The sequence below is a fragment of the Lycium ferocissimum genome, chromosome 10, assembly GCF_029784015.1.
Source record: "Lycium ferocissimum isolate CSIRO_LF1 chromosome 10, AGI_CSIRO_Lferr_CH_V1, whole genome shotgun sequence".
NCBI classification, from domain to species: domain Eukaryota; kingdom Viridiplantae; phylum Streptophyta; class Magnoliopsida; order Solanales; family Solanaceae; genus Lycium; species Lycium ferocissimum.
In genome coordinates, this window is record NC_081351.1 from 43013036 (window position 1) to 43038520 (window position 25485).

General features: G+C 33.9%; 2 protein-coding genes across 2 annotated transcripts; one reads left to right on the top strand and one right to left on the bottom strand.

The window, feature by feature from the left end:
* Window positions 1-1874: 1874 nt before the first annotated feature.
* Window positions 1875-5025, bottom strand: LOC132033968 (peroxidase 64-like). Its single transcript, XM_059424157.1, has 4 exons — window positions 4793-5025; window positions 3521-3709; window positions 2897-3059; window positions 1875-2612 (listed from the first exon to the last, which is right to left on the bottom strand). The coding sequence occupies exons 1-4, from the start codon at window positions 4994-4996 to the stop codon at window positions 2215-2217; spliced, it is 954 nt and encodes a 317-aa protein (XP_059280140.1). The 5' UTR covers window positions 4997-5025; the 3' UTR covers window positions 1875-2214.
* A 4312-nt stretch (window positions 5026-9337) lies between these two features.
* Window positions 9338-20861, top strand: LOC132033966 (DEAD-box ATP-dependent RNA helicase 10-like). The gene is made up of 14 exons (XM_059424155.1): window positions 9338-9455; window positions 11146-11331; window positions 14264-14387; window positions 14473-14542; window positions 14749-14811; window positions 16629-16703; window positions 17459-17578; window positions 18118-18159; window positions 18241-18315; window positions 19103-19249; window positions 19354-19491; window positions 19628-19739; window positions 19880-19968; window positions 20537-20861. The coding sequence occupies exons 2-14, from the start codon at window positions 11196-11198 to the stop codon at window positions 20657-20659; spliced, it is 1314 nt and encodes a 437-aa protein (XP_059280138.1). The 5' UTR covers window positions 9338-9455; window positions 11146-11195; the 3' UTR covers window positions 20660-20861.
* Window positions 20862-25485: the final 4624 nt, after the last annotated feature.

The following is a 25485-nucleotide window of genomic DNA, read 5'->3' on the forward strand; positions in this document are numbered from 1 at the left end:
TATATTTTTGAATAAAATTATTTCATACAAATAATTGATTCAAGATTCACGTGGGACGCACGTACGTAGAAACTAGTACTATATTAAAAGCACGAAGGGTCTTAGAAATGTTGATTGAACTTTTTGTCTTTCATTAAAAGACTCCACAATAAACAAAATTGTCATTACTATTTTCCTCAAATTATTATTTAATTGTTTTAATAATATTTCACCTATTTTATTTTTGGGGAAAGAACACCATTGTCCACTACACACAAAGAACATCTACACCTACTACACATAAAATAATTACCCTTACATGTCCCTTACTTTCATACCCCTAAAACTATTTACCCTTCCTACCCATTCTAGCTTTTGTAGGTAGTTGTCTCTTTTTTCTTTTTTTCTTTTTTTATTTCTCTACTTCTTATCTTCTTTTCTTCTTTACTTCTCTTTTTTTTTTCTTTTTTTTTTTCCTTTTTTTCCCTTTTCCCCTTTTTTGTTCATTTATTTCTTTTCCAAATCATACTATTTTTATTTTCTTTTTCACCATAATTTGATTCCATATTTAATTCTAGCTCCTTTATTTTTATTTTTTTCTCTATTTTTTTTTATTTCTTGTTCCTTTTTAATTTCATCTATTTCTTTTCTTTTTCTTTTTTACCTCCATAATCTATTTCATTTCACCTTTTTTGTTAGTTTTATTTATTCTTCTTTTTTTATTTCTGGTGATTTTTATTTACTTTTTCTCTTTTTTAATTTCATTTTTTCAAAACAAAAATTTCTTTAGTTACTGTATTTTTTTTCATAATCTAGTTTTACCTTTTGGCTCCTTTATTTTTATTTTTTTACTTTTTATTTTTTGTATCAATAAGAAGGATAACTGATATATTGTTTTTTTTTTGTTTTTTTTTCTATATCTCAAAAAACAACATATTTTAGCATATAGTATACCAAATCAATGTGTTGAAGTATACTATTGCGATACTATGATACCCACGTGGTATATACCATATACTAAAATGGTTTCATAGGGGACTACCAGTTCATTCCTTTAAGAAAAACACTCAGTCCTCTATGATACCCACATGGTATATATTATATACAGATAAGATATCATAGAACGTTGGATCATTCCTTCAAAAAATACTACTCAGTCTGCAATGATACCCACATGTTATACCATATATTGACATAGTATCATACATGATTGACAGTCCATTCCTTCAAGAAAATATTGAGTTCTCTATGATACCAACCTGGTATATCATACACTAACAAGGTATAATAGATAGCAGATTCATTCCAACACTGCTCAATCCTCTATCATCACGCCCTAGTCTCGACTGTAGCGGACTACATTCTACATGCAACTACTATAACCCTGTAATGTGTGCACGTGACATAGTAAAGTTTGATAATCTATAAACATGAAAATGATGCTCTGACCGTATAACTAAAGTACATCATGTCTACAACTGAACCTGACCGCAGACGTCTTGACGTTAAATTTAATATTTTAATAGTTATATTTAAATTTCACATATTGATTTTAAATATGTCAATGCGTTATGACAAAATTTTATTATATCAAACTAGTAAGATAAATATTTAATTATTAATTTCTTTTGATGTCGGCCGCGTATCGCGCTGGTACAAACACTAGTAATAATAATAATAATAAAGTATATGTGTATATTCAATTGTTCTCTGAGTTATAATGTAAAACTTGCACCAAAACTTTAAGTAGAAAGTGCGTAAAGACTTAGCACGTTAATGTTTCATTTTCTATTGGAAATTATGAGTCCAACCTTGCTAAACCAAAAAAATACTTTTCATAGTCTCATCATCAGTGTATAATAGATGAAATCAAATAAAGAAAATAGGAATTTATTTCATCCAGCTTCATTTTACAATTAAATCATTAAGGATACAAAGAGACACCACCATCAAATAAATCCTCACAAACTCCTCTCAAAACTTTAGAAACACACTTCAGAGATTATTAACCCCACAAAAGAATAAAAAGCAAATCAAAATATAAATTACAAATACATAAAGCCTGTGAAAATTTTACCAATCACAAAGAACATAGCTTATTAGACAGGTTCATCACCTATTTCTTTTATTTTTCACCCAGCATTCGATACTTGCAATGAGCCTGGTTAAATCCAAATTCATGCCGAGAAATCCTATATTGGACGGTAAAATGCTCCATAATAAAGGCAACTCCATTTAATTAACAAATCTGCAATCACGCCTTATTTCTTGAGCAGAACCACTAATACTGCTCATTTTGATCATTGAACTAGCAAAAGCTTTAAAGAACTCATTTTGCGAAGTGGCAAAATTTGAAACAAGTGTTTTGGCCCTTGAATTTGTAAGCAACGTCGAATCCGAAGAGAAAATACCCTTCTTCTTCATTACTAACTTGTAATATTCGTTATCGAATAAAAATGTCGTAGTATCCAATGTGGACCCTGCATTTTTCACTGTGTTTTTAACGGGGCATACTTTCTTTAAATTAGCTGCAAATGATACATCTAGTGTTGGATCGACATCGTTTTTCTTATCGAAGTTGTGGATTCTGTTTTCGAAGGATGAACAATGAGAAAATCCAAGAGTGTGTCCTCCTGAATATGAAAAAAAAGAAAAAAAGAATGGACATATTGTAAGGTCAATGTACTAAATATGTAATTTTTGTATACAATACATCACTTATTTGAAAAAATTACTCAACTTTTCCTAAATATCATGAAAGTCACTAAACTACTTTTTATAATCAAAATATCACTCAACTTTTACATAAGTATCACGAAAATCACTAAATTTATTTCTGTAAGCAAATCGTTTTGTGACTTTCTGTTGTACTTAGATATTTTTGTGAAATAAACTTATACTTATAGAGATTCTGTACCTGAAAGTGCCACTAAATCATCCAAAGAAAGGCCTCTCTGGGAGAAGCTTTGTTGCAATTGAGAGATGTTGAAAGTTGGACCAGGTAATTGTCTTGTTTCACTAGCCTTAGAAATTCGTCCATCTTTTCTACCTTTTGGCACGGCCCAAGTAGGTCCTCCAGACTAAAGCCATTGAGAAAAATAAATAAGTAATTCCAACATAAGTCTTGAGAACCTTTAAAATACAGCAGCATGAACATAGTCAACATATTTTGAAAGTAATAGTCGTATTATTGTAGAATTATATTCTTCTTCATTAAGAATTTTAGGCGTGCCCTATTTGGACACAACTATTTAACTTGTATCCATTTTTCAATTTTTTTTTTTCTTAATGTTGAGAACAAATTCAGATATGCAGTGTCTGAACTTTAGTTATATGTGCCTGAAGTTTAAGTAAAAATGAATAAACTTTGGCCATATAAAATATTTCAGACACCTTTTTCCGTAACTTAAAAGGTCGTCTCAAAATTGGGTAGCCATTTTTCTATCGATAAAGTTTTCTATGGCGCAAATTCAAATTAATCGAGTCAGTTTCCAGACCCTGAATACTTATATGAAAAAGGTGTTGTTATAGTAGAACTCACAAGAGTAACAGCATCTCTGGCTGCGATAGCCAAAATATCAGCACAAGAGACAACTCCTGGACACATATTTTCGATTTCTTTCTTAGCAGCATCAATAACATGAAAAGCATGTAGTGAAATGTTAGGAGGTCCATCCTTCTCTGCTTGGTTGTTTTTTGTCGAATTCAGCAACACAGAACCATCACAACCCTTCAATATAAAAAAAATAACACCGATATAAAAAATAAAAAAACACATAATAAATATGTCCTAAGGTTACAACATAAAATGATCATTGTAAAAGAAAGTGCAAGTTTTCACTATTTGGTTTAAGCTTTATGCACTGACCACAATTTAAGAGATATTTTCAACGGAAAAGGCTCAAATATACCATTCAACTATCAGAAATGGCTCATTTATGCCACTCATCAATAGTTTGGCTCATTTATGCCATCGAACTATAGGAAATCGCTCATTTATGCCATCGAACTATAGGAAATGAGTCATTTATGTCACTCATCAATAGTTTGACTCATTTATGTCATCGCCTGTTATCAAAATGACTCATCCATGCCATATTTCATTAAAGCTAGTTTTACAATATCATATATGACACGTGGCCTCCAACTAGATTATGGTTGTGGGTGAGTAAGGTGTTTGGATCAGATTTTTTATTAATTTGGTATTTAAAATTGGGTTGGTTTAATTAAACGACGTAGACCTCTAATTGGAGCCACGTGTCATATCTGGTATCACAAAACTGGCGTTAATGAAAAATGACATAGATGAGTCATTTTGATAACGGACGATGGCATAAATGAGTCAAACTATTGATGAGTGGCATAAATGAGTCATTTCCTATAGTTCGGTGGCATAAATGAGCCATTTCCTATAGTTCGATGGCATAAATGAGCCAAACTATTGACGAGTGGCATAAATGAACCATTTCCGATAGTTGGATGGCATATTTGAGCCTTTTCCGTATTTTCAATATCATGTCATTTATAAGATAATTATGGATAAATCGTATAACAACAACTATGTCTCAATTTCAAACTCAAATTAGGGTCGACTATATTAAACTGACAATATTGTTGCTCAAGTTAAGCTCATCTCGGTCTATAGGTACATGTTTATGATAAACATTAGTGATTGGTAAACGAATAAAAATCGTAACTAACATGCTAACACAGATTAAACTACACTGATAGTGAACAATATTTTTAAATTATCAATGTATATAACTTAAATCATTTCTATATTAAATAACAATGTATAGGAGTAGAAGTTTACCCTAACGAAACAATCATGGAAATGCATCCTTAAAAGAGCAGCTGGAACTGTTTTATCACTTGACATTGCTTTTTTGACAACTTGTGTGATGGTGGACTCTGCCTTGGGACAAGTTTTATCATAGTAATTGGAGCTAAGGGCATTCACGCATGAAAATAGCACAGAAACAACTACAAAAGCAACAAGAAATCTTTGTAATGCCATCACGATTATCAAATATTGAAAGCTTGTATTTTTTTGTACTTAGCTATTGAGTGTGAGAACTAAGGAACTGTCCTATGAGTATTTAAAGGGAAAACATAGAGGGCAAAATTATGTAGACAATAGAAATAGTTGTTATCGGAATCTCATCATATGTTTGTTAGTAAGGTTGGTGATCTAGGACCACTAGAGTGACAACTAAAACTGGAGTTGTTTAACACATTTTTTAAATTTAATTCTTGTTTTATATGAGGTACGTTAATTATCTTAAGCAAGAAATGATCCTAGTTCTAATAATCACTAATTTTATTTCTTTTGGCAGCTCACACACAAAGGGGAAAGCCAATGGTCGCTCAATCCCCACATGGGAATCAAGTTCAACACATTTTTATTTAATTCTATATGAGATATGTTTAGTTTTTTCAGCAAAGAAAAAAATCTCAGTTCCAATAATTAGGGAAATAATTACCTATTTTAAATTTGTTTGGCAACTCAGAAAGAAATATATTTAACTTCTTAAGCAAGTTGGGTTTTCATTTTCTTAAACTAAAAGAACGATTCCGGATCCAACATTAGTCACCTATTTAAATTTGTTGGCAACTTGCTATGAGTAACATTACTGATTTCTCAATTTTCACAGCCAATTAAACAAGTGCCACATTCGTTTTGTTGCCATTTTATATTTGTTCGAACTATGAAAGAGTAACACTAATGACCAAAATTTAAATAATTCAAATTCCGAAAATTTGGTTTAATCAATTCACAGGTATCAAAAGAAAGATGTTTGGGGGGGGGGGGGGGTGTTGAGGGTGTTGTTCTGTTGAGAAAAAAAGAGGAATGCGCATTTACTTGAATCCAAATAAGATAGTTAGTAAAACTCTTAATATTTTCGTCAAAAGATGGATTTAAGTTATATAAACAGACAGTGTAATAATTTTCTAAAAATGATCAATATAATTAGCTGTTATAATAGGTTATAAGCTATTCATTCTAGTTTAGCAATTAAAAACTATTAAAATAAATCTGCATCCCATTATGTTTTAAGTTCAAGACATAGAACTTAAACTTCCGAATCAAACCAACAAAATCATCCACTAACTTTTCAAATTTTTATCACCAAATTTATATACACGTAGTCCATGTAATACGTAGACCACACTACAGTTAAATGTAATAGAAAATTTAGCAGGAGTGTCTTAGCTAGGGTTGGGAAGTATGTTTATGGCATAAAGTGATATAACTTTTTGATTGAATTTTATTAAATTATATATATCTACTTAGTTAATTAACTACTTCTCCCAATTATCCATATTAGAGTTGACTCGCCCCAAGTATCAACAAACACTCAATAAACTAGTTGTTGATCAAAAGTATTTTTTAAATTAATTGGCCAACACAAACTGTTTTTCGATAAAAGTACTTTTTTGAAAAAGAAAAAAAAAACACTTTTCTAAATAAGATGACTTTAAAAGCTTGGCCAAACAGGCTATTAGTAATTTAAGGATTAGTTATGAAGGATTTAGTTATATAATGTTTAGTTATTTGTGTATTAGTTATTCCATCTTCTAAATATGCATAAAATAATACATAAATTGACTCACAGTATTGCATATTTTAGTTACGCAGGACTGTAAGCTGATAACTAAACACCGTACTGAATTTTATGCATAACAACTAGAATGTTAACAAACATGATAAAAGTACTAGTTATGTTAATTTTAATACATACATAATTCAGTTCCTAACCAGAAACCTAAGAACCCTTGTTTTCAAAGGTGAGCAACTCTTCTTCTTAGCAAACCAACAAGACCGGCTCACTATAGGGGTGCTTCGGTTAAGATTGATTTTGTATATTATTGGTTCGGATTATTGGTTTTCGATTTGTAAACACGCTAAATTGATAACTAAAATGGTATTAAGTTATGTGCGGACACTATATGATTCGGGAATTTGAAGAATGGGGTCCGGAATCAAAATGACCCCAAAAAAAACGTTTTGAATCAAAATACCCCAACAAAAAAAAAAAAAAGGTGACAAAAGTACCTTTAGCGCAGTAATTTACTGCGCTAAAGGACTTAACCGTACGCGTTAAGTCCTTTAACGCAAGAAATACCGCACTAAAGAGTGCCCAAAAAAAAAAAAAAAAAATTCTATAACGCAAAAAATAAGAGTATAGAAACAAGAAAAAAAAAAAAAAAAATTTGGCCAACTTTATTTTTTGCAACACTTAGTGTTTTTTTTTCATACTTTGACCAAAATATTAGTCGTGTGTCAAGACATATTCTACGTCAATATTTTATATAGAACCTGATATTTTTTTCTGCGTACAATAATGCAGGCTCAATACATCAAGGATACGTAAATGTTCGGATCGTCATTTAGGGGTTGAAAAGGTGCCCGAAGTAAGTTTTGTTTGAGTGTATTGTAGTCAACTTTATATGTCGAGAAAATTAGTCAGCTTTATTTTGAAAAATTGAAACCACAGAAGTGAAATTGACATTCACAGCTACATTACACCCGGATTTTTACGTTGAAATTTATTGCGTATCATCATATTATAAGTAAATAAAACTGAAAATTTCATATCAATTTGGGGAAAAATTGAAATTGAATAGGATAAAAGGTGTTTTTTTAAAAATCGGCTCGGCCGGCAGTTTGTCCAAGTAGATCTCGAAAAAATACACAAGTTCAAAAAAAAATATATGCATAAAACGAACGTCCAAGCGCAAAGTTATGACCATCTAAAGTTTGACCACTTTACAACTAGTTTTTTACCTTATATTTTTTAGAATTAGATTTATATTCAAAATAAAGTTATAACTTGATTAAAAAATAACACGCTTAAATCAAAACCTTAAAAAATAAAACACCTAAACCTAAAGTTTCCAAACAAAACTTACTTCGGGTGCCTTTTCAACGCCTAAAACGACGATCCAAACGTTTACGTATCCATGATATATTGAGCCTACATTATAGTACGCAGAAAAAAATATCAGGTTCTATATGAAATATTGACATTTCAGAGTCTTGAGACACGACTAATCGTTGGTCAAAGTATGGAAAAAATACTAAGTGTTGCAAAGAAAAGATTTATTAAAATAAGATGTTGCGATCTTTTTATGAAAAAAACACTAAGTGTTCCTTAAGTGTGTTCTTTTTTAATGCATAACTTTATTTCGAATATATTGCAAAAAAAAAAAAAAAATCGCTTAAATCGGACGTCCGAGCGCAAAAAATCGCGTATATTCGAAATAAAGTTATGCTTTAAAAAATAACACGCTTAAATCTAAACCCTAAAAATAAAAAACTTTAAGCTAATGACAACAAGTCTTCAAACAAAAATGAACGTCTATGTATATAGAACACTTAAACCTAATTTCAAACAAAACTTACTTCGGGTACCTTTTCAACCCCTAAAATGACGATCCGAACGTTTACGTATCCTTGATGTATTGAGCCCGCATTACCGTACGCAAAAAAATATCGGGTTCTATATAAAATATTGACATTTCGAAGTCCCGACACACGACTAATCGGCTTAAAGTATGGAAAAAAAAAACACTAAGTGTTGCAAAAAATAAAGTTGGCCAATTTTTTTTTTTTTTTTTTTTTCTATAACGCAGTATTTTACTGCGTTATAGAAGATTTTTTTTTTAACTGCTTCTATATTGCAGTAAAATACAACGGCTCCGTCTCCGTGAACTGATTTACTGCGCTAAAGGTACTTTTGTCACTTTTTTTTTTTGTTGGGGTATTTTGGTTCAAAATGTTTTTTTTGAGGTCATTTTGGTTCCGGACTCTTGAAGAATGCTAGTGATGAGAAGGAAACAATATTTTTAGGACATAAGAATAGTGTTTCTATCTAACACTTTTTTTATATAATTAGATTAGATATAAAAGAATAAATTTAACAGAATCTTATTAAATTATCGGTTTAACCATTAATCCAAATCTAAAAACTAGAAACCAAATAAATAGTCCAAGAAAAAATTACAATATTATTAAAAAACCGTTAACCTAATAACTCCATAGCCATACATAAATACTGCCTCTCGTCCCAATTTAACTGTCTTACTTTTTTTTTTTGGTCTATCCAATAACAGTGTATCTTTCTATATTTAGGAATTTTTCCAATTCCAATATTTATACGATGAGTTTAAGACCACAAAATTTAAAAAACTATATCCATCTTCAATTTTAAGACAGCAAAATCTCTTTTATTTCTTTTAATTTTGTGTCCAGTAACATTTTCTTTTCCCAATATTTTAAACCCAAATTTGCACACCCCAAGCTCGGAAAAATAACCCGCCTCCCCTGCTTTCGTTCAATATCACAGCCTAACCTAATCTTCTTCTATATTTTTTTTTGTTGCTAATCCTATTATTCCATTTAATTCCTTTGTAAAATTTTAACTCTATGTTCCTTCATTGCCATTTACCAGCCTATTCAGACCTCTTGCCAGGTATCTACATTATGTCTGTTTTTTTTTTTAAAAAAAAATTTGTAACTTCACATTAGATTGTAAATGACTTTGAATGAATTGTCTGATCATCATATATGGCTTAGATAAAGGTGTAACAGTTACAAACTTTCTGAATTAACTAATACTATTATGTAGCTTTTGCTTCAGAAGTGGAGTCAATTATGGGTTCTCAAATCATGTAAATATGCTAAATAAGTACAACTATAAGATACTGAACCCTGTAAATTAAATTGGCTGTGACGGTATTTTAAGCTCGAACCCATAAAGTTCAAATTTTGGGTCCGCCTAGGTGTGAGGTGTATTTTTTTATTTTCCTGATTAATTTGTTGCTTTGCAACTTTTATCCATAATCTTACCCTCTGTTTGGATGGTTGTTTCCCGTGGTTCATTAATGTACAGTATGGTATGGTACAGTATGGTGTTGTATTGTATTGTACTGTATTAATGAACATAATATTTGGATAGACTGTATCGTTTGTTGTGGTTTAATAACATTTGTATTGTTTGGTTTGACTGTATGGTACTGTATAATAACTTGTAAGTTTACTAAAATACCCTTAACTCTTAATTAGAAATTAATTTATATATATTAATAAAACTCAGGTAAAGAATAAAATAGGAACTTTAAAATATAAGTAGGTAGTGGGTGGTGGTGGTGGAGGGGTGGGTGGTGTGAGGTGGGTGGTTGTGGGATGAGAGTGGGGGTAGTGGGTGGTAGAGTGGGGGTGGGGTTGGGTGGTGGTGAGGGGTAGTGGAGGGGTGGGTGTTGTGGGATGAGGGTGGGGGTGAGTTGTTGTGGGGTGGGATTGGGCGGTGGTGAGGGGTAGTGGGTGGTGGGGTGGGTGGCAGAGGAGTGGGGTAGTTGGGTGGTAGGGCGAGGGTGGGGGTGAGTGGCGGGGGGTGGGGTGGGGTGAGTGGTAGGGTGGGGCAGGGGTGGGGTGGGGGTGAGTGGTATGGTGGGAGTGGGGTGGGGTGGGGTGGATGGTGGAGGATGGGGTATAATGGAGAAATGAAATACGTAACCACGGAAAAACCACCAAATCCGTGGTTTCAAAAATTGGGACTTTTCATGGTTATATAACCATGGAATGAACCACGGGCTTACAACACCATACCACATAATTTTAAGAACAATGGAAACAAACATGGTTTCATAGAAAACCATACATTAATGAACCACGGGAAATCACCATCCAAACAAGGGGTTATCAAGAGTTAAGTATGGAGAAGTTAAAAAGGGAAACATCTAATTGTGAGCAGGGGTGGATTTAGAGAGTGGGGAGGGTGTTCACCCTCGGCAAAAAAATTACATTGTATATATAGGATACATTTTCTGTGTTTATGTACATGTATGAACTTTTGAATACCCTGAGCAAATGCAAAAGATTAGCTCAAGCGGTCCAGAGTGTTCAAATTGTCTCTAGCGTCCTAGGTTCGATTCCCAGGGTCAACATTATTTTTTATATTTAGCTTTTGTTATTTTTTCTGAACCCCTGAGTGAAAATCCTGGATCCGCTACTGGTTGTGACGTTTTGTTTATCTTTGGACTTAAAAAGGATATTTGAGATGGACTAGGATAACAAGATAGAAATTGGGAGAAAAGTTACTTTTTATTCTTAACTCCCTCTTCAGTAACTTAATTCAATTATTGTTGCTTGTTGGTTTGAAGTTACTGTCTTAATAGAACCCACTGTGGCGAAATCTTGGATCCACGGCTAAATGGAAGAATCCAAAGAAGAAGTGAAGTCTTTCAAAGAATTAGGAGTTTGTGATCAATTGATTGAGGCTTGCCATAATTTGGGTTGGAAAACGCCTTCTAAGATTCAAGCTGAAACTCTTCCTCATGCATTTGAAGGTTTTTCAATCTTCCCTTCTCTATGGTTTTTTTTTTTTTTTTTTCTTTTCATCTTTGCCTTTGCCGCAAGGGGAAGGATAATGTGGATTTTCACCAATAATAAAAAAAGGATAATGTGGATTTTCCTGCAAAAAACTTTTATGACTGCTAGCCGGTTAGAAACCATATGTCTCTACAATGCAAATTTACCACAAAGTTATAGAATATAATGTTGCATTTGAGGGAAATTTAATGGACCGCGCAAAACTCCGTCAATCAATTAATGCGGGTTCTGCCAAAAAAACAAGCTTACTCAAAAAGTAATGTGCTAGTAAGTAGGAGAATTTTTGGGCAGTGAACTGATTCCACATACTTTGAAGTGGACAATTTGGGGGGTGGGGTGGGGGTGGGAGGACATCCTTTGGCGGCTTGGAGTTCATTTCCCAGATTGCTGGCATCATACATTTTCTTATCTATAATTGGACTTCGAAGCACTCAAACGTATTCAAACTTGTATACTCCCTCCATCCCAATTTATATGAGGGTGTTTGACTGGGCACGAAGTTTAAGAAAGAAAGGAAGACTTGTGAATCTTGTAGTCTAAAACAAGCCAAAAAAAATTTGTGGCTAGAAATATTTTTGTTTTTGTTTTTTTGATAGGTAACTGAAAGCATTTTATTGATGAAAAGAAGGGGCCAACTTTAAGAAAAAGCTGGACAGAAGTACATCTAAAAAACTCAGCCAACACATCCGGCTCTAAAACATTTGCTGAGATTATGTTGCACCAAAAATGAAGCAAAAATATACATTTGTGCTTTAGATTAACTACATTGTCCTTTTTGTCATAAAAAACGCTAGCATTTCTCTCACTCTATACGACCTAGCAAATTACTGCTGGGATAGACTTCCAGATGTAACCCAACGCTTTATGCATATCCTGTTTGTGCCATGAGAGGAGAAAATCAACTGTGCTCCTAGGCATGCACCATTTAATACCCACATGACACAGACTAAAATGCCAAATCTGACTGGTGAAGCTGCAATGCAGAAATAAGTGGTTCGCATCTTCCCAATCCCTTCCGCATAGAGAGCAACAATTATAAAGTATTTTGCCTTTCTTTTGCAAGTTGTCAAGAGTTGAGACATTTTCCATGAGCTACCAACCAAGCAAAACATTTGACTTTGTGAGGCGCCTTACTTTTCCAAATAGTCGTCCAAGGCCAGAGGGATTGTGAAGATGTACCTATAAGATTGCGGTAGCAGCTTCTAACCGAGAAGAGACCTTTAGAGTTGGAATTCCAGAAAAGAGATTCTGGGATTGAGCCCAGAGGAGAAGTGTTGAGTAGCTCCAAAAGCCTTGAGAATTCAACTTCCAAGTCATTAAAGTTCCTTCTGAAGGGGATGAACCACCCTTGGTTCAGCCATGAATCTGCTATGGACAAGCGACGGCTAGAAGCTTGTCTGAAAAGAAAGGGGAACAAATCCTTCAGAGGAGAATGACCAAGCCACACATCATGCCAAAAACTAATTTTCCTTCCATTACCCACCCTGAATGAAGAGTGATCCTCCATCAAATCCCGTAGAGCTCTAATATGTTTCTAGACTCTGAAGCCGAGAGGTTAAGAAGGGATGTTAGTGGTCCACGCTGAAGATAAACCATATTTATAGCACATAGCAGATTTCCAGAGGGGTTCTTCTTCTAAATTGAGATGCCAAAGCCACTTGTGCAGTAAACTTTTATTGTGAAGTCTCAAATTTTAACGCGAAAACCTCCCTTTTCCTTATCCTGAATAACAGTATTCCATTTGACGAGGTTGAAACCCTTCTTTTCCTTGTTCCTTCGCCTAAGAAATCCCTTCGAATACTAAGGGTTAAATGGAAATTTTTGTTATATTGTTGTTAAATATAGAAAAGTGTCATTCTTTTTGGGACTGACGAAAAAGGAAAGAGTGTCATGAGAATTGGGACGGAGGGAGTAGTTGATTAGATGACTTCTCCATAGAACATATAGAGATCCTTTGTTATTATTTAAACCTTTTCTATATCATCCACGAAGTTATGGAATTTAATGCTGCATTTGAGGAACATTTAATGGACGGATAATACTTTGAAGTGGACGATTTGGCGGGGGGAGGGGGGGGGGGGTGTCCTTTGGTGGCGTAGAGTGCATTTCGCAAATTGCTGGCATCATGCATTTTCTTATCTATATTTGTAGTTTGAAGCACTCAAAAGTATTCCAATTTGTACAGTTGATTGGATGACTTTTGTATAGAACATTATTTGTATAGAGATCCTCTTTTATTATTTAGACCTTTTTTATTCATCCACTGAGTTATGGAATATAATGTTGCATTTGAGGGACATTTAATGGACCATACAAATTTCAATCAAGTAATGTGGGTTCTGTTAACAAACTAGTAAGGGAGAGAGTTTTTGGGCAGTGATTCCACGTGGTCTGAAGTTTTCAATTGAGGGTGGGGGTTCTCTTAGCCCCCGTTTGGCTATAAGAATTATTCACTTTATTCCTGAAATTTTTTTCACTTTTTTCCGGAATCAGCGTTTGGCCATGAGAATTCCGAATACAACTTGAAGTTGTATTCCGGAATACCAAAAACTCAAAAAACTTGTTTTTCAAAAAAAAATTCACTTTTTTCACTTTTTTACAATTACATTTCACCAAAAACTACAATTTCAAAAACTATGGCCAACACAACTCCAACTCCAACTCCAAAATTCCAAAAAAAAAGTGATTTTTTTTTGGGTATCTATGGACAAACGGGGCCTTAGATTTGGAAGCACTCAAGTATTCCAATTTGTATAGTTGCTTGGATGACTTATTTTTAAGAGCAATATTTGGATAGAGATCCTTTTATTATTTAACCTTTTGTATATCAACCTCTATTCGGTGAAATTTAATTTATATTCTAAACAATTTGTTTGGGTTCTGTTCCAGCCAAAGACTTAATTGGTCTGGCGCAAACAGGTTCTGGAAAGACTGGAGCTTTTGCAATTCCTATACTACAAGCTCTATTAGATTCTCCACATGCCTTTTTTGCCTGTGTTCTCTCTCCGACAAGGTCTCTTATTCTTCTGATTACTCATTTTATTTTGTTGAAGCTGTTTAATGATTTAAAGTCCAGCTTTTTTCTTTGCGTATTCCAGAGAACTCGCAATTCAAATTGCTGAACAGTTTGAAGCTTTAGGATCCGGTATTGGTGTAAAATGTGCAGTGGTAAGCTTGACTAAGTCATATATGCACGTGCATGACCAATTCATTACCCCTTCGAACGTAATCCATAGGCTTGATAACTTGCTAGACGCATATCTGTTGGACAGGATAAAAGCGTGTCACAATTGAAACAGTGTGGTATATGATGGTTGACATTGGCATTCACCTAGACATATTTTTGATTAAATGATCACTGGTAATTTTTGCAGCTGGTTGGAGGGATAGATCAAGTACAACAGAGCATTGCCCTTGGGAAACGGCCTCACATTATTGTAAGTACTGATATCCACTACTACATTTTTAAGTCTTTTGCTAAGGTGAAGCAAGCAGTAATGGAGCTACAGATGGTAAAATCTCTTCGCCAAAAGATACATTATAAGGCAATTACTGTATGAGGGGGAGTTGGTGGTGTAATATTCTTATGGCAGTGCATGTTTAAGGGACTAGCAGAGCAGCACCAGCTGTATTTTATTTCTGATGCTGTTACTTGAGTATCTCTCTCTGCCTCGAATAAGCATGTCATTTCACCGTAGACTTAACAAGTTTGTGATTTCTCCTTTAACAACTTACGGGTCATGTGGATTTTCCCAGATGCATAAAAAAATTTCAGGCTAGATGTCAAATAGTTACTTAGTTACCTTACCCCACTTTGTTTGAAAATGCATTCTCTTCTCAGTTTTTGATAAATTTGTTGCCAATATTTTCCTAATCCTGCTATCAGGGCCTTACTGAATGTTAGCTTACTTTTCTTCTTAGATCATTTGATACTAAATGTGCTTATGTTTTAACTTTCGCAAAATGCCATGGCTTATACAGAAGTCCTTGATGAATTATTAGTATCCAATCTCTTTTGTCAGAGTACGTACTTGATGGTTGTAAAAGGTAGATGATGAATCCTTTTATCAATCTAAGGAAACAAAGTTGGTGGACCATTAACCTGCCTTGAAGCATAAAAAATCTATTTGTTCAAGGTTTTAAACAATTTCATTCAGCACCATACCACCATCCTAGGATTGTAAGAGTAAGACCAGTAACCTTTATTTGTTTTGAGAGGCTCCAAAAGAATCTATGTGAAAGGATCATGTTATAGAAGTCTCTAATGGAAGTAATAGGATTTCAAGTTTTGAATTTTTTTTGGATAAGGTAAGGTAAGTAGGATATCAACTATCAAGTGAGTGGAACTAACATAATATCAACTATAAAGTGTGATGAGCTGAGCAACCATCGTTGAGAAGATTTTCTAAGCCCACCTGCCTATGAAGAACTTCAAGTCTATCGGTAAAGGATGTGGTGGTAACCCTGCAGCTTTATCTAGAATTGGACGCCCAGCTGCATAGGAAGACTCACCCTCCAAGGGCGGTGGTGGGAACCCGGTTCAGCACCTAGACCAAGACAGCTACTCTTACTCATCTAGGGAAGCAATCCATCCCCTGGGATTGTGAGAACGTTGACTTGTTGACCCCTAAAGCAAATCACTCAATTTGGACTAGATACGACCGCGGACCTATTGTAATGAGTTCCAACAGTTTATCCTATGGAGATGAGAAGGCTTTTGGTGCAAACTCAACCTTTCTTTTCAATCATGGATGTGGCTTTGTCTTAGCCTCTCAAACTTCTGCCTTGTTTGCAAGTAGGATAGTTTATCCGGTGGACTATTTGGAGGGAAAAATCAGAGATTTTTTTTGTACAAAAAGGAGAATATTAACAAGTTGAAGTACAACAGCCTTCTTTCTTAGCTCTTTAGTTCAAGTTAAAAATGTACATGATATTGATAATTTACTAGGTTTCTTCAACCAGCTCACATGTTTGTGCAGTCAGTGGCTATGTTTCATTAAGGTTCCTGATGTATCATTCTGCATCATCTTGATGCAACTTACCAATACAATTCTTTCTTACCTATCAAAGAAAACTATTAACTGTACTCAGCCAATTCAGTCGCTGGCATATCTTTTAACATGCAGACATCTATTATGTTGCCTGGCCTGCCATTTCAAGCTATTGTAGGTTGTTGCGGATATTATTTTAAGCCATACGCTTAGTCTCTGACATTCTTAAATTTGAATGCTCATTTGCGCGCTGTCTGATGTAGGTTGCAACACCTGGTCGCCTATTGGATCATCTTTCCAATACTAAAGGGTTTTCTCTTCGTACGATAAAGTTCTTGGTAAGTTTGTCCATTGACTCTTATGCTGACAAATGCTCCAGAGATGTCCTCTTGTTTATGCACCTTTTTTTGCCTTTCCCTTTTGGATCAAAATCCAAGAGTTCAAATGTTGATTCATTGCATTTGATTGAAGGATATGTTATTATATCACTGTAGCACATTAAAAGTCATTTGCTGCATGTTCAAGGATGATTTTGAATGCTGGCTGGTCCACATTCTCCACAGCGTGCATACTGTAAATCTCTTGTCAGAGGCAAAGCCACTTGTCATTTTTTCCTGGCTCCATTGGCTAATTTCATTGGTCATTACTTTTTACCATCCAACATATTGAGCTGCAGAAAGCCTTTGACTACATTACTTGATATGATCCCCTGAATGTTGCTTGTCTCCATGTTAGTTGGCAGTTAAATGTCTTCCTCCCAGCTCCCCCCCCCCCCCCCCAACACACTATAGCATTTATGTGATGTGTTCAGAGAGGCGCAATGGCTTCATCGCCTTAGGTGTTGACAATTGGACCCAGCAAGACATTAATTAATTCAACCAATATGTATCTAAAAATAAAATGCATTTCATTATATGCTATTCAAATGGTATTAAAAAATGACTTGATTTATCATGACATGGAATTCGATACAGATCTGATGTTCTTTCCGTGTATCATGGTTTTAAATGTAAATATGTGTTCAACAGCATATTAGTTTAGCTAGATAAGAGCAGACATGCATATTCTGAGCATGAATATGTACATGCAACAGGTATTAGATGAGGCAGATAGGTTGCTAAATGAGGATTTTGAAAAGGCCCTTGATCAGATTTTGAATGCTATTCCTCGTGAACGAAGGACTTATCTGTTTTCTGCTACAATGACTAAAAAGGTTAGTTTTTCAAGTGGTTTATGAGAATGCATTGTTCATTATAAACGTTCTAATCACTGCTAGTGGATAATTTCTCTTCTAAATTTTTGAGAGAAAATCCCCTCTTTTAATGGTGGATAGATATCTTTTCCCCAATACTTGGGTAGGAAAAGTGCTTTCGTGAATTTTTCTTTAATCTCCAAATATCTTGCTCATTTTGATATTTATATATGAGAGGATACCAGAAAATGGAGGAGCTTTTTACCTGTTTTTCAACTTTTTCTCGTATTGGCATGCAGCTAATGCCCAGTTAACATTGTTTTGGAAGTAGATGCACTTAGTCTTTATATCATAATACCAATATTATTTTTACATGAAATGGTCCGTGAGGTTGGGATGTTGTGAATGACAAGTTAATTTGCTTCTGTTCTGCTTGGCTCTTGAAGAAATCAAATTCATGCTTAATATTTTCTGCTGTGCTACTCTTGATGAACCTTCCAAGGAGTGAACTTTTTGCGTGGAAAGACTGATTCTAAATAGATCTGTACATTGAACTTTAGGTACGGAAACTTCAGAGGGCTTGTTTGAGAAATCCTGTTAAGGTACAATGATGTCAATTGTCAACATATAATTTATAGGTGCTCACAAGTATTTTGCATAACTTTGTTTATAATTTATTTCAGATTGAAGCTGCATCGAAATATTCCACAGTTGATACACTGAAGCAGCAGTATCGTTTTCTTCCTGCTAAGTATAAGGTTAGTTCTTCAGAGACAAGATTCTATTTTAGGTTTGCTGGGAAAAAAGCAAGTGACTAGCATTGTATCCAGCAATTGTCTTAATAATGATGTTCCATGTAAGTGACATTTGTTTGATGAAAATTGATGAGTTCTAAATTTTCTGCTTAAGCAGCCGAGGTGTTCAGATAAAGTGTATTTTTTGCTACATAACATAATTTGTGTTGCTGTGTTCTCATAATGATCATTATTATATGGCTGAAGGATGTGTATTAACATTGTGACACCACTAGAATAAGAACAATCACGTGGATAAAATAAGGGAGACATGATCATAATGAACGCGTTGCTTAGTGTTGCCAAGTAATTACTAGCACAAAGACTGCAGCATCTTCTTGATGCGTCTTCAATGGACCCTTTTTACTGGATCAAAAAAAAAAACTAGTACGATGAGTCCCTCTTTACAAAGATTCATATTTTAGCTTTCCCAGAAGTACTAATCATGAAAGTCTAAGTAGAATCTGAAGGGTTGCTGTCGTAGAAAGATGTGAAATAGTATTTTTAAAGGTCCTTAATTGAAAATCCTTTTGTTTTGGGATTAAAAATTATCAGAAGGACTTGTAGTTTAGCTAGTGTCTGGTAATCGTGGGACTGATTGCTAGAGACAGTATGCGAGGAATAAACATAAATGACTCCCTAGTTGAGGGGCTAAAGAGGTAATTGCTTTGGTTTGATGAATTATGATTTCTGTCCCACTTGAATTATCAAAATTGTAGTCTGACTTTATTATTTTGTCCATGGTCCACAGGACTGCTATCTTATCTATATTCTGACTGAGATGTCTGGTAGTACATCAATGGTTTTCACCCGTACATGTGATGCAACTCGTCTTCTGGCTTTGATGCTTCGAAATCTTGGCTTGAGAGCCATACCAATTAGTGGTCAGATGACTCAGGTATAGTCTTGAACTTAAAGGCATATTTTAATAGGTTCACACTTTTCTCTTTGCTGGTTCTATTTCAACCCACACACCCAAAAAATCATTTTTTACATGGACAGGCAAAAAGGCTTGGAGCTCTAAACAAATTTAAGGCCGGAGAGTGCAATATCCTTATCTGCACTGATGTGGCCAGTCGAGGACTGGATATCCCATCTGTTGATATGGTTATCAACTATGATATTCCAACAAACTCAAAGGTGGATCTTTTTATTCTTCCATTGGGGTGGTCCTGAATTTATCTATACTTGAGTCCATACTCATCGTTTCAATCTAAATAATCTAATTTTGTTTTCTGATGCGATTTAAGCTCATCACTGTAATCATGACCTGCAGGATTATATACATAGAGTGGGAAGAACTGCACGAGCAGGGCGTTCTGGGGTTGCCATATCATTAGTGAATCAGTATGAGTTGGAGTGGTATATTCAGATAGAAAAGCTTATTGGTACGAAAATACAGAAATATTATATTTCCGATATTTAGTATCTTTTTTCCCCTTGGCTTATGTTCTTCGTCTGTCTGCTGCTACATATTGTATTCCAATCTAAAAATTGATATTCCAATCTAAAAATTGATAATCTTCAGGGAAGAAACTGCCTGAGTATCCTGCAGAGGAAGAGGAGGTTTTGCTACTCTTGGAGCGTGTAACAGAAGCCAAGAGGATCTCACTGATGGTAAAGTTTTTGTCTCTTCGGTGTTTTTTTTTTTTTGGGTTGGGGGGTTACTACAATCCGCGGCAAGCACTAGGTGGTCAACTTCTACGTGCATGGGTTAAAGACTGTGACTTTAGCCCATTAAATCAAGCAATATGAGCCCTAATTTTTATTATTAATTTCCCTTTTAGAACTTAATACTATAGTTGATTCTCCTCTTTCACCATTGTCATTAGGCTCAGGAGTTAATGTCAGAGAGGTGATAGGTTAGAGCTAGTGCTTGCATATTTGTTTTTTGAGCGTGTATTGGATGTAGAGCTGTTATTCGCAACATGCGACTCTTATATGCATTTCTCATTTGGAGGTGATGTGGAATGTTGTTAGAGGTGACATGTATACGACTTACTTCATGAAATCTTATAATTGTTCATGTTCCTGATGTTTGCATGCTGATACATTATTATATTGGTTGGTTAGTACTTATGGAGGTGTTTTTTTGGCTAATACATATTGTGTCCAGGGTGAAACATTGCACGATTGAGTTATTACTTACTATTAGATAATTAATATCGAATCCATGTCGATGCAGAAAATCAAAGAAACTGGTGGGAAAAGGAAACACAGAGGTGGTGGAGATGATGGTGACGAGGAGGTTAATAGATACTTGGGAGTTAAGAACGGGAAGATATCAAAGAAGCCAAAGAGGAAATGAGTGTGTAATTTAGCAATGTTAATCCAATTTTGACTTCATTATTTCTTTTCTTATTCTCTTTTGGGCCTGTAATTTGACATTCCTAGAATCCTTCCTTCTAACATGATTACGGCCATTGCCTCCTAATCCTAATATGTGCACTCTAAAATGGGTAAAAAGTTTAATGATTGTTTAGCAATGTGGTCAGCCTAATTGCGCTCGACATGTAATCCGATCTCATTGAGATGTACGGCATTTTTGAATTATTTGATGTGATTCGTTTTTTTGTCCTGACCCCACTTGTGGAATTGCACTGGGTGTGTTCTATTCATATTTTTTGTGTATTTGTGGAGCATAACGAACCCCTTGACGTCTGAAAATACATACACAGCCTTCTATGGTTATGACCTAAAGTACGACACTAAATTTTTACTTCTGAAACTAACAACGCTTTGCTAAAATGACAGTTTATCTTCCTTCCCTTCTATTTTCTAGTTAATTTTTATTTTTCTACTCAACTTCCATTTCCATTTCTCAGAATTTTCTTCTGGCTCTTGCTTGCCATATGAAACAAAAATATGAATGCATGGGTGCATTCCTCCTTATTTTTTCTTTTAGAACTACTTTGTCATTATTATTTTATCAACAATTAAAATTCAGGTATGTGACTAAGTCATCTACTCTATTTTTACTATGTTAAAATTTCAACTCTCTGGAAATTGAGTTTTTATTTTTTATTTTGCGCCTGAATGCTATCTCAAACTCCTTACTCAAAAAGATGTTATAGTAATTTGACTATTAAAGCAATATAGCTTAATCAATCGTATTAAAATTTAATAGCTGGTGCTATTAAAATACAATAGATTGTAGAGTAGAATCACATCTCCATACTATAAAAGATGAGACAAAATGTTATGCTAGAGAACGTATTAGAAATGTATCAATAACTTTACTGGCTCGCCATTTAGGAATGTAGCTTGGAAGACAAACTAAACAGCTACTCAACTGGCATCTCCCATTAAAATATCAAACATGCATGTTGCCTGCAAAGACATAGCTCATAAAGCTTACAACAATGGCAGTAGGCAGCAAACACAGTAGTAATTGTCTCCATATATTCAATAAAATCCCTACTTAAAATTAACAGCTATTTTACTGTGAAAAACCGACAGCAAAACTGAAGTTTTTATCCTCGTAGACAGAACAAACTCAATAAAAGAAACCAAGAACTTTTCCACCAACATTCTTTGTCCGAGCCTCCTCATGGTCCATGATACCAGCAGAAGTAGTCAGCACAAATCTACCGAAACTGCAAGTTCAAACATACATGTAAGAAAGAAACAAAACATAAAATATACAAAATTTAACTACTAAGACTTTTACGCCATCTGGTCAGCCCTAATGACTTTTTAAATTATTTTTAGCATTGCTCATTAAATTTACTGAAGGCATCATGTCTTGATCTTTTGACGCCTACTCAAAAAGTGAGTTTCTAAACCAAGTGAACCAACATCCGTCACAATCGTATTGCTGCCAATAAGTTATTGCATTTGATGAGCTTCTGAGTGCTTGTTTTGATACTTGAAAAAAAGTATTTAATAATATTTCCAATGAGTTTATTATAGATACATTTAAAAAAATAGAAGCTCATCGAGGAGAGTTGTCATTTTATACTTTTGTGTTTTTCTAAATTTTGATGTCATTATATAGTGATTTATAAGTTTTTGCCTTTGCTGAGCTTCTGAGTAATTGTTTTGTGACTTGTAAAAAAAAAGTATTTAGTAAAATTTTCAATAAGTTTATTCTGAATACGTTTCACAAAATAGAAGCTCATCAAGGAGAGTTGTAGTTTAATACTTGAACTGTATTTTTCTAAATTATGATATCGTTCTAGTGATTTATTCATTTTCAGAAGTGACTCAAGGGGGAGACTAGTGAAGCCTTCGCTTTAGGCCCTAAAAGTTTGAGGCTCCAATTTTTTTAATTAATTGTCAATTTCATGATTTAATCTTCGCTCAGACAATATTGTAGTTTGTAGAAAAATATAAAAGTAAAAAAAAAAAAAAAAAAAAAACTGTCTACTTTTATTGTAAAAGTATTTTAGAATTTTGCATTAGACTACTCACATCTTCATATTAGTAAATAAATTTTATACAACAATATCCGACAGATTGATTAACATCTTATTAACTTGAGTAATCCGTACTAATATATATAATAGCAATAATATTATTATGTGAAATTAAAGACTTTATGTTGTTAAGGATATACACTATAAAAAAAAGTACGAAAAAAATATAGACCTCTTATTAAAAATACCTTGGTTCATTTTTTTAAATATCAACACACCTTGCGAAATTTTTTGTGTACGCCACTAATCCTATGATGCTCTAGGGTGGTGGGGGTCTATTAAGAAAAGGGTAAATTCATCATCCACTTCTTTTCTACTGACCAGGACCAATCCGTTACACAAGAATAACAATTTTTTCCACCGATCTTCAAGGTCTACGAAATTAAGTTTGGTAGAAATAGTATCAATTACACTTAGGGGTGTACATGGACCGGGTTGGTTCGAATTTTTTAAACACCAAACCAAGCCAATTGCGTCGGGTTTTAAAATTTATACACCAAACCAAATCAATAAAATTCGGGTTTTTCAGCCTCGGGTTTTCTCGGATTTTTCGGGTTTTTTTTTTTTGGAATAGTCTTGATACAAAACATATAACTTTTACTTTAAATATTTCTTTAGTCCTAGTAAGATACAATTATATAATTAAGGTGTTTCTTAAGAAAATAATACAAAATGTGAGAAGAGTGATGACATTGTATTAAAATATTCAACAAAAGCTAATATAATCGGTTAAAATAAATATTGCTAATTAACAAGCCATAAAAGAAAATGACCATAATCTAAAAATACTAAGTCATGCTAAAATAAGTATTAATTATATGACAAAGAAAAAAAAAAACTTAAGTTATGTATTTTTACTCTCTAAATCAATTATGCAAAACTAAAGAATAGATATCGAACATTATTTTCATTTCTAGTGGTAAATTGAATTTCTTTTGTTAGGATTAGTGTTGAGTTGGTTTTGGTTTGGACTTTATTTGAGTTACTAACATCCATAGGATATAAAACTTATTGGCATTCAAAATTCTAAGTTCAAGCTTGAATAATATGATAATAGATAAAAAATTATGACAAAATTTAAGAAATATTTATAAATTACTTTACAAATAAATATTTTTATGTATAAAATATTTTAAAAATTGAATACATGTAATGTCGGATTGGTTTGGTTCGGTTCGGTTTAACTTTTTTTAGTTAAAACCAAACCAAACCAATTATGATCGGGTTTTTTTTTCCAACACCAAACCAAGTCAAACCAAACCACTAGTCGGATTTTTTTTCTCGATTTGACTCGATTTATCGATTTAGTGCTATTTATCGGTTTACTTTGTGCACCCCTAATTACACTATCTAGATCGTTGTCACATGTAAGGGTATAAAGAAAAGGAGGGAGGCACACAAGGACTTTTTCTTTTTCATGATGCCTATGGAAATTGCTGCGCTCATATATAAATTTTGATCTACTGGAAATAGTTTTCCACAGTATTTCAACAATTCTGAAACGCGCAATGACCTTCACAAGATGCATAAGTATGGAATGAATGACATCTTCGTTGAGAGTTTTTGTCGAAGACGCCATGGATCTTTTGGACGCCATTGCTGCTTGAAGAGACTAGTTTTTTTTATTTGGAATTTTTACATGCATTAGCCAACTATAAAAGATATTTAAGTATAATAACTATACTTTAAATAAATTACAATCCGTAGTTATATTGTGTATTCAATTTACTGCTCGTAGTTATATTGTATTCCCCCATCCAAAAGCTCAAATTCATTTGCTTTACCCTTTTCCCCCAGATCCAGTGTATTTTCAGCTCTCCCTCATATCGGAGACACCACGGCGACATGATCAGATTTGAGAAACACCATTGTCGCCGGCCAGATCTGGCCAAATCTCTTCGTCATCGGTTCTCTCCATTGAAAAAAAAATACACTTTTGTAGCCTTAGAATAATGAAAGATAGTGTATTGGTCCTTCTGCACCCATATGTGAAACTTTTTATAATTTTGTATCAGACTCAAAGTATTGGAAAGGCAGAAGAATCTAAGATGACGACTGCTATACTAAACTTGTAAGAAGAAAGAAGAATGCTTTAAGGCTTAGAAGAAGATTAAATTAACCAAAAAAAGAAATACGACGAATCTTCCTGATCAGTGAGAACGGGAGGTGGTATTGTGAAAATTTTGCCTAATTTCTCCACGGCTTCTTTCCCTAGCCGGAATTCATGGCTTCTTCCCCTGCTTGTACAATATCTCAAATGTGAGGGTATTTTATTTCTTGTATCTCCATATCTGAATGTATTTGTTATTTTTTTAGTGTAAATATTTGAGTGTATTCGTCGATCTGAGTGTATTTGCTCAGTTCGCAGAGGAGCTTTTATATGTTTGGCCAGAATTTATGGCTTCTTTTATCTCAGATATGAGTTTATTTGAGTGTGTTCGTCATTTTTTCAGTGTAAATATAAGATTTATGTATTTAGTTGATTATATTTTTGGACAAATTAGATATATCTGACTGTATGTGTTGTTTGAATAATCTATATACATATGTATATGGCTAACTGTATTTTGAAATTGTGTATTTGAATACACCCGTATACACGTGAAACTGTGTATTTTTTTTTTTTTGGTTTTCCACCCGGTGTCCGATACCTTCATTGGAGCCTGACTATATCGGGATTCATGTCAGATAAGGCTCATTTTTTGGGGAAACACTC